Source organism: Aptenodytes forsteri, unplaced genomic scaffold (genome assembly GCF_000699145.1).
Source record: "Aptenodytes forsteri isolate BGI_AS27 unplaced genomic scaffold, ASM69914v1 Scaffold333, whole genome shotgun sequence".
NCBI classification, from domain to species: domain Eukaryota; kingdom Metazoa; phylum Chordata; class Aves; order Sphenisciformes; family Spheniscidae; genus Aptenodytes; species Aptenodytes forsteri.
In genome coordinates, this window is record NW_008794542.1 from 1,920,551 (window position 1) to 1,934,322 (window position 13,772).

The 13,772-nt window shown below is 40.9% G+C and overlaps 1 protein-coding gene across 1 annotated transcript; it reads right to left on the reverse strand.

Moving 5' to 3' along the window:
- Window positions 1-6,201: 6,201 nt before the first annotated feature.
- Window positions 6,202-13,564, reverse strand: CCKAR (cholecystokinin A receptor). Its single transcript, XM_009272299.1, has 5 exons — window positions 13,048-13,564; window positions 12,033-12,284; window positions 9,762-10,023; window positions 8,064-8,191; window positions 6,202-7,457 (listed from the first exon to the last, which is right to left on the reverse strand). The coding sequence occupies exons 1-5, from the start codon at window positions 13,166-13,168 to the stop codon at window positions 6,931-6,933; spliced, it is 1,290 nt and encodes a 429-aa protein (XP_009270574.1). The 5' UTR covers window positions 13,169-13,564; the 3' UTR covers window positions 6,202-6,930.
- Between the last annotated feature and the right edge of the window lie 208 nt (window positions 13,565-13,772).

Below are 13,772 nucleotides of genomic sequence, written 5' to 3' on the forward strand. Positions count from 1 at the left end.
CAGCCCTATGTTTGGGCTCTGCAGAACCACATTCCAGCTGCAAGTGCATCGGATTCAGCTCTGTCTTCAGTCACCGTCTTTCTAAATATTCATTCTTCTACCAGTCTCATTAATCTTTTACAAATCTCACAAAAGCAATATAGGACAAAGTTGTACACCTGCAGCTTGCTCTTTCTCTCTCCTCCTCTCTATGCAGCCTCTGTAATTGGAGGCTTGTCAGTCTTGCCTTCAGTGTGTAGCAAAGGAAGTCTATCCTGGTTTTAATAAATATTTGACAAATTAGTGCGGCGGAGGAGTCACATTGGATGTTAATAAACATTTGACGTCTTGTGGAAAACCCTGCCTTCCAATAAATGTACTTTGAATTTCCACCAGCTTTTACTTTTCACTGCTTGAAAAAAGGAAGCAAATAAATAAAAAAGGAAGAAAATGCTTGCAAAATAACCAGGGAACACACAGCTATGCCTGACAGTCTCTCCTGCACTGTATTTCAGTTGACACTATTTAAACAGGTTTCCTCTTTAACAAACACAAGGGCATGGAGATATGTTTTCTGGATCCTTTTCCTAGTTCTGCAATCCCAGTGAAGCGAGGACTTTGATATTAGCAGAACTTTCTTGTTAAAAATCCACTGTGAGAACCTGCCTTATAGCCCAAAATTTGCTTTAGTCACTACTGTTTTTCTTGTAACTCAGTGGAACACTGACCACATCTGGCCTGCAAATAAAAAGCTCTTTCTCTTCAAGACACGGCAGCCTCCTCATCCTGCGATGACCTCTGTCCTTCCCCATCAGATGACCAGAGCTGCATTAAATTAGTGGTAGCACCCTGGGAAGCTAGAAGGGACGTGAGGCTGGGTTTTCAGCAGAAGCAGCAGCTGCACCCTCTCTGATACAACGAATTAGTTTCGGTGCCATAACTATAGCGTTATTTTTCCTACTTGCCTGTGGACTGTGGCAGGACCATCTTTTGGGAAGCCACCAGAAAAAGCAACTCCAAAGACAGAGAGTCCTGGAGGATGTTACTATCCTTATGTTCCTTTACAATAACAGCAAGCCAGTCACAGTAACGCTGCCAGATGCCACCACAGGGATGTGGACTGAGTTTGGAGCCAGTTTCAGAAGCAAGGAAGCAGCTCTGGTTACTCCACATCTACCTTCAGTTTAGCTAGGAAATCCTGAAGATCTCAGGTGTTAGAAGGGCTATAGCAGGTTTGTAAGAGTCAATGCAGCGTTCCCAGCTGGCTGGCCAGTTCTCTCCTGGGTATTGTCATCTCTATTGCAGTTGCCCCTGTGGTTTCACTTCTGTGTGTCATTCTTCACTTGGTCGTGAATGGGGCCTCTTATCAGTTGCTAAATATTCTCTGAACAAGGCCCTGAGCCACTGTCCATTTAATAAAAAAAAAAATTGGCTCTGACAGCAAGCCAAGAGCATGAGCAGCCCCTCGTCTTTCCTGTGGGTTTAGGTTCTGTACGTGTGACTGTTCTTCACGCTTGTTTTGTAACACTGGTATTTGTATGACGTTCACGGGAGCTATGCAGTGATTTGTCCACTGTTTTAAATGAAACTGTATATAAGTTGCATTTTTAAAATCTTTAATAACTGCCAAAATAGCAGGAAATCAATTAAATGGTGTTTGCCCCTTAGGGGGTGATTCCTACTTGCTGTTTGCTACCCGCTGATGCTAATGAAGATGTTTTGTTCTCGTCTCACAGTACAGAGGACAACTGACATCTCACTAGCTCAAAATTAGTGCTTTTTGGACACAACTGGGAGTGGAAGCCAAAGAAAACTCTTCAGACCATAATTATCTGTAGAGATGCAGACAAGTAACTCCTGGCAGGGATGATTTGCCATTAGGCAAGCAAAGCAGGAGCTTTACAATACACGAACATTTCCTTTTTATTTTTTTTTTCTTTGGTAGGTACCCAAGGCAGCCTAACAAGCGTTGCAGGAGGAAAAAATAAAAATGTAATGCTAGAAATGGGTCATTTTATAAACCACTTGGACAGAAATTCTGGCATTTTTAAGGCACCCATTACTATGATGTGGATGTAACTGATGAGAGAAGAGCCAGGGATGGATTGTGCATAAAAAGCTGGAGCTGTTTAACAGAAATGAATGGTGCATATAGAAAAATGGATAGGAAAACTATGGTCAGAGGGCGAGCAAACTGCTGACCTACATGCACACCTGAGTGAAGTGTGATTTGGTTGGTCTGTGTCATATTTTAAATGGAAGAGCAAGACATTTTGTAAAAAACCAAACAAACGAAAAAAAAACCCCAAAATCCCAACTTCTTTTTATACTCTTTACCATCCTGCCTCTGATGCTGTAATAAGATTACAGCCTCTCCTTTCATATAATCCTTACTCAAAGCCATTAAGTTTTATCTTTCTTCACTTCCCTCTTGAGAATAGGCATCTTTTGCTGCTAGGAACCCAAAGTTTAGCTCAACATCCATTCAATTTAGACTGAATCAAAAGAGGCATGTTTACCAAAGTCCTGAGAAATGGAAGAGGAAGTAAGTACAGTCCTTGAATCTGAAGACACTCTTAGTTTCTGTATCTTGATTTGTGTAAAAAAGCATCAGCTATGGGAAAAATGGGTATCTGAGAAAATAAAGGAGATGAGTAGCTACTAAAATCCTCTCAGCACCTAAATGCATACTTCCAAGCTTAATGCTTCATGAGGAAAAAAACATTTAAAAAACTGCATTCACCATTGCAGTCGTACGATTACAAGGTGGTTTGACTGCAGTCAGTAAATGCCTACCGCATCCTGGTCTGGGCATAGTGTGAGTATATCTGACCGTAGAAAAGCTTTGATTCAGAAACACCAGCAGTGTCATACCCTGCGCTACACAGTAGTTCATCCAGATTTTCCTGGCAGCCTCTCTCTGTGAGGTCCTGCGAAAAGCAGCTATCCTCAGATCAGCCTTCTGCCCTAGTACGGTCGTGCGTGTGGTCTGAGCCAGTGCCTGCCTTTAAGGGAAATCCTGCTAAATGCTGTTAGAAACTGTGTGAGTGTGTGTTTGTTTACTATGCTTTGGCTGCAATATTTCTGTACTGTATTGTACTATTTCACTATTGTCCAATCCTGAAATAATCTATTCCAAGCCAGAAAAGCGTCACGATGAGCCACACTGCGTGAACGCAGGTTGCAGCATCCCTGGGCTCGGAGGCAGGAGGAGCAGGAGGGGATGGAGGAGCAGGCGGGACCCCGGACAGCCTCACCACCTTGCCAAGAAGGGCTTGGCGGCATCGGAAAAGAGGCCACGACTCGTGTAAGGGGGGTGTAAACCTTTAGTGGCTGCAGTTCCAAATCCACATGCCGCTTTTCATCTAAAGCACCTGTATTTTGCCTTGGCAACAGTGAAATGTATCCTTAATTTGACCCACCACCAGGTGCTGTATTTAGCAGTATTTTAGGCATCTGCCTTAAAGTGCGCTCTAATAATAGAGCTTGCAAGAAATGATGACAGAAGGAGCAAAGGAGAACTTGGACATTATTTAGTGCTACAGTTTTATGAACTAGTATATACCGCTTGTTTGAGCATGCCGGGAGCCGGTGTCCAAGAGGGACGATGTGTGAACTCAGACGTAGGGTTGTAAGAGGCAATTGCAGAACTGTTGCTTTGTGGGCAGGATATATTTCTTGGAGCAATGTGTTTCAGGAATCTGTCAACCGGAGATGATATGGGGAAATGAAGATGAGAGTGCTTTCTGGGAAAGTAAATCTGGGAAGGCAAATAAACCTGTCAAAGACGAAAGAAAATCTAGCAATTGTTGGTGGGGGGAAAGTAACCTAGAGACTGGGAAGGGTACAGAAGAAAAAAAGATGGTGACATGTAGCTGAAAGAGATAAGAGAAAGGCAAAGGGAGAAAAAAACCCAGAGTCAGGGGAGAAAGGGGAAGAAGAGAAAGACTTCGGAGATTTATGGTCATCATACACCTGAAATTTATTGGTTTGCTATTTGTCTGCTACATCTGGAACACAGTTTGCCTTTAGGTACTGCCCATTGTAGAAGTAGACTTTTAGGATAGGATTTCTGCCCCTAACCCCTATAAACTAATGTTAAAATAAGGAGACTTCATGGGCTCTTTTATTTTGATTTGTTTATTCCACCCACATTTATTGCTGAAGATACATTTCCACGAGCAGCAGTATCTGAATTAAAGGTGCTGAGGGGATTCCGCGACTCTTTAGCAATGAAAGGGCAACATTCGGAGCCAGGAATGACTTCTGCAGCGCACAGATCAGGGAAAATGGCATCAAGATGCATGCAGGTTGCAGAAAGGCTGAAATTTCCTGTGCTAGGAGACCAGGGCAGAAGAAGACAAAATGACTGGATTGCAATATTGCATTTTAAAAACTTGATTCCTACTCCTTGCTGGAATTTGGCTTAAGGCTCGTGACTTTGGGAGCTTGGTCAAAGAGTTAATGCGCTGGTTTAAAAAGAACAAAGGTGCGTAGGGGGCAATGGAGGGGAAGAGTGACACAGGCACAGATGAGCCTTGGACAAAAGGAAACGTGTCTGTTCTGGCACATTTCTAACCCTTCCCTGATTGTCGCCGACCACCGCTCCATCAGGATCTTCTTCTCCTGCCTCCCTCACTTCATCACCTCCAAATTGTGCTCCCTGATAGTTACGAGTGGGGGATCGATCAGAAACTCTGTTCCTTTCAGCCACAGGTACTGGAGGCCACAGGGGGCCATGATCTGAGTAAGGCATTGTTGAAAATAATAGCTTTTGCCTTTCATCTGAAACCACTATCCTCAGACTAAATCACTGGGAGCCGGTGAACGGTGCACGTACTGCTACACAGACTCTGAAGGTACCAGAGAATCTACATCTCCAAAAAGGAATTTGCCTTTTAAAGTGCACACAGAGCTGTGAAGTAGGCTGCCTCACTATACAGCGCATAGTCAGCAATATTCACATCCAGTATATTATTAAAATGATTTTTTTATTTTTTACTTAAACAACAATTTTTAAACTATGTCCTATAGTAAAGCCAGACTTTCAAATGGTATAAAATACTTCACAAATATTTTTTCTGCTCTCACTGTTCCACATAAATCCAAGAGCAACTAAGTTTGTTCCTTCAATTTCAACATGCAGGACGGGTTTGTAGAGGGTCTCGTCCTGCACCCCTAAGTGAAGTAAAATTTCCATTTCATTGTTATGAATTAAATCCCATAATTTAATTCGGTGGGCATTTGCAAAAGGTCAGATCGATGTCAGTAGTCTCAGCACCGTTCCAGGAACGGTGCTACTTTATTAACGTGGCAGGCAAAACATTGTTTCTATGGATTGTGCATAAATACTGTTTAGAATCTTTTTTTTAATTTCCTGTCTGTGGACAAGCTAGATGCAAAAAGAATAATAGCCAAAGTTGTGTGCAAAGTTGCATGGGTAAACCGTTTCAGGCAATAACTGAGTGCAGAACATGCATCTAGGTGCCTGGAACTCAAACTGTATTTCCAATTTAAAACCATTCTGTAACGAGATCAGATTTTCCTGATTAAAAAACTTGAGAGGGGTTATATTTAATATCCACATCTACATTCCACGCTGTGCTCAAATTTAATCTCTGTCTAATAACAAGTTTTTTAAATGATATTGATTCAGCTAGAAGATAGAAGCATCTCCAACAGGATATTTTCACAAAACAAAATAAATGGTATAACTTCTGCTGCTGAGCTCCACGGAGCAAAGGGCATGGTCTGAACACCCACACTCTCCTGTGCGCTGCACAGGGAAGAGACTGGATTCCTTGCTCAATAAAACACCAATAATTACATCATTCAAAGTTTTTTTTTCTATGTTAATTCTGTTTATAAATATGTGTAGTTGGGGAAAACAGTTGTTCCAGAGTTTAGAAAAGCTGTTTTCTGACAAAGTCTTTCAGTCTTTGCTCGTTGTGTCTGCTCTTTCTGCCTTTCTACATCCCATGGCTTCTACTTCCACGTGGGCAGTACCACGCCAGGAGTGACTGTGAATATATTTGTGAAATGTATGACTACCGTGGGCATCGTCCTACGTCTTCAGTCCTGTGTCTTTTGTAAAATCACCTCTTTGCCTTTATCCCTGTGCTTCCCGGTGTGACAATTTCCACGAGAGCCTTTGGGGCTCATCTAAGAGCCTGCCACTTCACGCGTGGGTGCTTGCAGCTGCACAGAAGAAAGTCACTTCTTTGTGCTTGTTCTATGGGGTTTATTTAAACCAAAAATACATTAAATTATGTTAATTTAGGTTATTGCCTAAGTAAAGAATGCATTCCGTCCACAAAGTCACCAATATTTATTTTCATTTTGTTAAAAAAAAAGATGAAATTATTTTACTTAAAAGCATTATTTTCACATGGACAAGCCCATTCTCCCCACCCCAAAATTCTTCTTTTAATTGACTGTGACACCAAAATGATCTCAACATGTATTAGCTCAGCTAAAATAATGTGAAAAAATACTACGGATGTAACGGAAAGATTTTGATTATGAGGCATAGATATCGAAGTGAAGTCTGCAATACATGTATTCATGTTTGAGGAGAATCTATTAGCGTCTTGGAAATTTTAAGAGATACTCAGAACTGCAGCCGAAAACTGAGCGGAACTGTTGATGTAAAGGACACCAATTTTTACAGGAGAATTTATGACAAATAGAGCATCTTCTAAGGCTTTTTATGAAGTCTCTTATCTTCAAAGACCCCTCTTTCTCCTTTGTACTTTTGAAGGGAAAGTGATATAAACCTCAGACAGTGATAGCATCCATTTCCCATAAAATTCTCACTGCGTTTACTGTCAGCTGAAGTGTTTCATTACCTCAGAACTAAATCATGTTCAGCTGATGTCACAGTCACTTTCCAAGACCAGATGACAGATACTTGGACTTCTGTAGGCCACTTGTTGCCTCTTCTGACGCAGCTCAGGGGGGTGCAGATGCGTTCATGTGCGTGTAAGAACATTTGGAGAGTGAAGCCCCTGTTGTCTTCCCGTCCTCTTCCTCACCAACCTCTCCCCGTATTGCAGGGGGCTTTTGCTTTGCACAGCAGGTGAAAGTGGCTAGAAAACCCATGCGGAAACGCTTGTTCATAAAGCAGTATATGATAGGGTTCATGCAGGCAGAAGTGTAGGACAACAAGTGGATAAAGGAGATAGGAGCCCCTGAGAGATGCTGGTCTGCCGAAGCGGTGTCAAATGCACGCCAGGCATTGACACTGAAGATGGGAGTCCAGCAAAGGAAAAACAAAATCACTATCACCATCAACATGCGGATGACGAGTTTCTTGGCCATTAAGTTGGCAGAAGAACTGCTGCTTCTCACCCTGTCTATTTTGCTATGGCTAGTAGCAGAGAGCTGTTGCAATGGCATTTTCTTTTTTCTTTTGGTTTTGTTGAGGTAGCATCCATCTCCATCCTCGTATTTGGCGCTGCAGGTACTTATTTTTCTTTCTGTACATAAAAATTAGTGTTTAAATAGTTGGCAAAATATCTCTGAACAGTGATTCAAAATAAAAAACGAAGAATGGCGTCTAAGTCTAAATAAATAACATAATTCATGGCTGAACAACTGCTGCAAAGAAAGCACTGGCCTACTTCTGAGTCAGTTGTGTACCAGCTGCTCTGCGTCCGCTATCTCCCAATATTCTTACGTCTTAAGTCTACACAAATTGATGCAAAAGAGGTAAGAACACTGTTTGCTCAAGTATTCACTGAAGATAGTTTTCAAAATTATATGCTTCTGTCTTAATTTGGCAATTTTTATTGTGGTGCTTATTGAGAGAAATGGTCCTCATCCATGGCCAGAACAAAAACCTTATTTCTATAATAAGCAAATTAGAAATTTAATGTATCCTGCCCAGAGTCTTTGCAAGCAAGCCATAGGTGAGGAATTATTTGCTAGTGAATAATGGAATAACTTCAATCAACAAATGCATCTGGCAGGTTCACGACCATAACTGACCATAATGAAAATTTTGCTTTTAGTAGCCTCAAGATGACTGCTCATATCTTCTATTCTAACTTAAAAAAAACCCAAACAACTAAATGTATTGTTACCTCGTGAAGATTTTCTCTGGCTGGCATCAAATTTTATTCCTCTGTAGAGTTCCAAAGAAATTAGGCCATATGCAATCATCATTATAATCCCAGGTATAAGAAAGAGTATGAGTAGCAGGAAAGTGTACCTGAATAATCAAAAGACAAACTGAGACCGGGGAACAGCACAAAACCAGAAAACCTCCTTTTTCTCCAGGTGAGAACTGGGGGGGGGACAGGATTTCAAGATTCTTCTGAAATTTTTTCATGCTAATATGAAGCATCATTTTGACAGCTCTGGCAATTAGAAGCTTCCCACCTCTTCTCCTCCTTCTTCCCCCAGAAAAGTACAGCAGGAACAAGGCTAGTGTGGCTGCAAAATATCTGTCACCCAACCTCTGCAGGCCCAGAGGAGATGGGCACTCCCATAGTGGTTAGAGGGGGCAGAAAGTCTCTCTGCCTGAGTGGGGCTCCCTGCTGTAACCAGATGAGCGTCGGATGCCCTGTAGCTTTGAATTATGTAAAAATCGCCTTGCAGAAGCCAAATGAGCGGCTGCTGATTCTCAAAGGAACCCCTGGTACTGGCAGTCACTACTTCACTGAGATCTGCCTTGCTAAGGGTCGTGGCACACGTGAGCAGGGACAGAGCAGCCACGACCTGGGCTTTCATCCCCCCCAGGGAGGGATCCCAGGGCCGCCAACCCCTTTGCTAAAAGAAGCAGCTTTTGCTGCACATCTGTTACTCTCCTAGGCAGCTTCTCTAATGTGATCACAAGTCGGGGAAATAATTCTGTTTAAATGCATTCATGAGCCTACGTCTCTTCTGCTCCCTGGGACTTTGGTGCAAACTCACTAACGCACCTGGGAATCTGCAACGACACCATGGAGAAGAGACTTTCACCCTGCACCCTCCCTCCTCATCTGTACTCATACTGCCAAGTACCTGAGACTACCGAAAGCATTACTACAAATTTACTATGTTTGTGGATACACCATACTGAAGTGGTGCATACTTTAATCTTGTTCCCAGTTCCAACTGACCTTCAGTATCCAAAAAAATCTTTATTTTCTCAGTGGCAGTTAAAGTGTTTAGTCATCGTGCAAGGACACAATGTCTAATATTGCTGCTTGATAGTGCTACTATTTACTTACTCTGCCTGGATGTGTAGGACTTGGAGCACTGTCTCTCCCCTCATCTCTCTGCCCCTATATTCTATAAGTGACCAAAAGGGTTCAGTTCTCAAGAAGGGCATTTGCAACTTCTCCAAGTTCTCATATTCTACTTCTCTGCTTCAGAGGACCTTCTTTATTAACAGGCAAGGCAGCACACCGAGGGGTGCTTGTATGTGTCTGTGTTTCTCAAAGATTAATCAAGGATTTCTCTGAAAATATTTATGTATAAATGAGTGAAAGCAGTATTCCTACTTGAAGAGTGACAGATGCTTTCTTTACAGTGACAGTAGGGGCTTAGCAGACCATAATGTGAGAAACATTGCCATGTTGGGTATCATTCCTATGACAAGGGAAAAGCCATACAAGTGTCAAAATGTAAGCAGCTTAAAAATATGGGTTTTTTTTTTTTACTTCTTAAATAGGCATGATAGAAGTGTAAATGTTTGCTGAAGGTTAATACTTGAATTTCAATAGTCTTAATGCTACCATGAAATCCGATTTTCCACCAGATAATTATGTATTTGCTAACAGTCAGTTATGTCTTACCAAGACTGCTGAATGACATCGCTTGGCCAAAGGAGCCGACACATATTTGCTGTGGTGTTGTTATACTTGGTAAAAGGTACCAGTTTGCTGTAAATTGGGTATGGTGACATGATAGTAAAGGAAACACACCAGGTAGCAGCAATCACTTTCAAGGCATGAGATTTTGTCTGCCAGACCCTGGACTGCAGAGGTTTGCAAATGGCACTGTATCTCTCCAAAGATATGGCAACCAGGTTGAATGTAGATACACTTACAGAGACACCTATATATATAAAATAAAGCAAAAGGTTATTCTCGTTTTAAAGGTTTGCGTTATTTTCAAATAGTCTTGCTAACTTTTTGTATGCATATAGAAAACTAAAAATATAGCAAATTATTTAGAAGCTAAAATATTAATAAATATCATACTGATTAAGTCAGCGAAGAATATGTGGGCAATGGGTCTGGGTCTCCAGACTGATGTTCCTGCTCTGCGCTTCTCTAACTCCAGAAGTCCAAAAGAAAAGACTCATTCTGTCAAACCATGAAATTCTGATAACAGGGAAAGAAGACACTTTTCCTCCTAATTCTTCTCTTTGCTACTGTGGTTTATCCACTCCACTAATTGCACTGAAATTCAAACATGCATTCGAAATCGGTGGGATTATGCTGTTAATTACTCTTTTAACACAGAAGTTCATAGTCCCTCTTCTATCGTTTTAATTTTTTTAAGTGTCCTGCTTGACTCATGATCAGGTTTTCTCATTCAAGAGAATTAAATATGTTATCACTCTTTTAATGAGATGCTAATGGAGTTACAAGGCAGGAGAAATGAAGTCATGAAGCAGAATCTTTGCCCTTCAAGCGCCCTTAATTTCTCCTGTTCGTATATTATAAAATATAACGCAGTGGTCTGTATTTCTGTCACTGAGGTGGCCCAGTTTATCACTGCAAGATTATAAATATTTCTTCTTAACTTTGTCACAATGCCAGTATCTTTACAGTTTGCTTTACACAAATTATCTGTAATTTAAAATAAACCTTCCTACATCTTAAAATGAAAAATTGAGTGTAGGTGACGCAATGGATGTCAGTGTCTGTTTGTCAGTTGAAGCCTCTGTTAACCTTAACTGCTAATGGGAAATATCCACATTCTGACTTTTAAAATGAAACACCTTCGTAATGAAAAACTTCATGTTCAAAAATATTTCACTGGATTTTTTTTTTATAAAGTAATTCAGACAATGTGAAATAAGAGAAAGATTACAACGCTTCAGTAATGTTTTATGGTATTCATGGCAGCAATTCATTATAACTGTTTAAACACGGCCTTTAGTTTTATTGGTTTTATCTACAAAAAGATGTTGATTTCCCATTCGCACACTTTAGGTGCGTACTTTCACATTACATCAAAGTTCTCAAGGGCACGGGTTGAAAGGGGACCTAAGGTTTCTGTAATTAACCAAGGGTCTCCCAAGGTAGCAAAAACTTTACATAATGTTCTCCTTCCTTTTTTTTTTTTAAGAAACAAGCAAACGCACAGGAAGTATTGGAAGTGAGACAAAATCACTTACACAGACATACATAATCCAGGCATTTTGAAACTCCTGGTTCCTGGCTCCACAACCAAAGAGGGTATGGCAAGGCATATAAAAGTGACGCTTCTTAAAGTCAGCCTCTAAAAACTATATCTGTATTTTGTGGTCTCCTGGTGAGCTCTGATCGCACCTGGTCTGTTCTCAAAAAGTGCTCGCTCTAACTCCCAGCTCCACAAATGACACCTACTTTGGCCTATTTTTTTCACGTATCACTGCTACCAAAAATCTGTGGGCAAAATCTGCCCTTCGTGAGGATTGTACAACCCTGTAATTTGTGATGGGTGATCTGAACACCGCTAATAACTCTGTCAGTGATGGGTAAGCAAGCACATGTGCCGGGTTCCTCATTAAATCTTGATCATGCAACATACTTCTCACTTAACCTGATCCAGTGAAACATTTCTATGTGTAGTTAACCTTAAGTGATGCCTCTGTGTTTTGCTGGATCATACTGAGGAAACTAGAACCACAAATATTTGCACTACGAGGTGGTCTCTGATTTTGGTAACTGTTTGATGGCAGAGGGAAGCAATCAGCTTTTTACTTATTATTACCTCTTGTTTGTGTAATAGGTACCTATTACAGGGTCCCGCCTGCTCCTCCATCCCCTCCTGCTCCTCCTGCCTCCGAGCCCAGGGAGGTTACCTATTTCATTAGCCAGTCTTCAAAATAAGTGTAAACTTCCAAGACTTACCCATGAAATAAGTGGCAGTTTTGCAAACAGCGCTACCAAAAATAAAATCTTTCAGCAGGTTGGGAATGAGGGTGAACGGCATGCAGAAAAGGCAGAGCATCAGGTCACTGACTGCTAGTGACAGCAGAAACGTATTGGTGACTGTTCTCATCCGCTTGTTTCTTATCAGCACTGTAATTACCAGAATGTTTCCCAAAACGCTGAGCAGAAATATCAAACAATACAGCAGAATCCGAATTATCTGATGCAAATCTGAAAATTGTCACAAGGAAAAAATCAGTTATGCAATATAGAGATCATAGACCAGTATGTTTCATCCTTTAATCAAAAGGTAAAGCCTTTCAAAAACCTTTCTGTATTCAGTTTTACTAAGGTTTATGTCTTTACACCAATATAAAATCAGTGGAAGTTCTGAAATTCTTAAACTTATTCTGATCTACCTGAACTGCATAACATTAAAACACAATACATGCAATACAATGTCCGTTTGGAGAGCCAAATACAACTTCTTAAAAGCATGTTCTGCTCACACTACTTAGTGTACACCACTTACTCACCATGGGAGTTCCTCCTTTATGCAGAAGTAAGAAACGATACAGCAATCAAAAATATTTTAATACATGAGTGATTTTTTTCAGCCTCAGAGTGCTATAATTTCATACTTAATCACTTTCATACACGGTAGCAGATCAGGTAACTCCATTGTTACTGAATTGCTCAAAGAGTAAAAATCATGTTTCTCCCAGTCCTTAGCAGAGCTGTTTACATTTTGTGCCCAATAGTGCTACTGTTTTAGTTTTCCATTATATCCAAATCTTGTTCTAGTTGAAATTTTAACTTGGAAAACCAGCACATACTAAATTCTTTCCTGCCTGTTTCTCATCCTAACTTATCAGCAAGCAGTTGATTTTGCATTCCCTCACAGAAAAACCTTGTGTAGCTGTTTCTTTCCATAGTGTCTCTACTTCCAGCTAGAACTAAAACTGCCTGAAAAAATCTGTTTTTCTATACATACCTTTAGAAGGATAAGGTGGATCATCCACACAGAAAAAAGTGTCATTTTCCAAGATGATATCGCACAGGAAAGCAGTAATATTGGTACCATTTCCGAGGAAGCTAGCATCAACTATTTCCATTCTTCAGTACCCACAGGTTAGCTTTGATGAAGAAGAGGGTGGGTTTGTAACTAGCTGCCCATTCCTTCAGCAAACAAATACATCTCTGAATGAAATCTTCAGGAGAAATACAAGAGAGGCAGTTGTGCAAGGAAGCTCTTCTAACTCTCCAGCAGGAACACCCGGCACACGGAGTCCTGTTCAGGCTGAACAAGATTTATTCCAGTGGCACACAAGGCAGTTCAGAAAAGCAAAGCATGCGTGCACATAACACACTCGCACGTATGCACACACATCTACACACACACACACTCTTTGGTACTTTTTTAGATCCACCCTCTTCTGTTACTGGACTACTGTTGGGATTATAAACAGGCTAGAAAAAGACTACAGCATTAACCCCTTGCAAGATTGCTTCTACTCACATCTCTGCAATATTTCTCAGAGGCAGTCTGTACTGCCACGGCCAATAAATCACAACCAGTGAGTGATGAGAGTGATAAATCCATCTCTCAACCAACAACATATAAAATGGTAAGAGTAACTGAATAAAAGGGCAGAGAAGAGAAAAACATAGTGAAGATTTTGCATGCCTTACATGAAAACGATTCTTATCTTCACATTT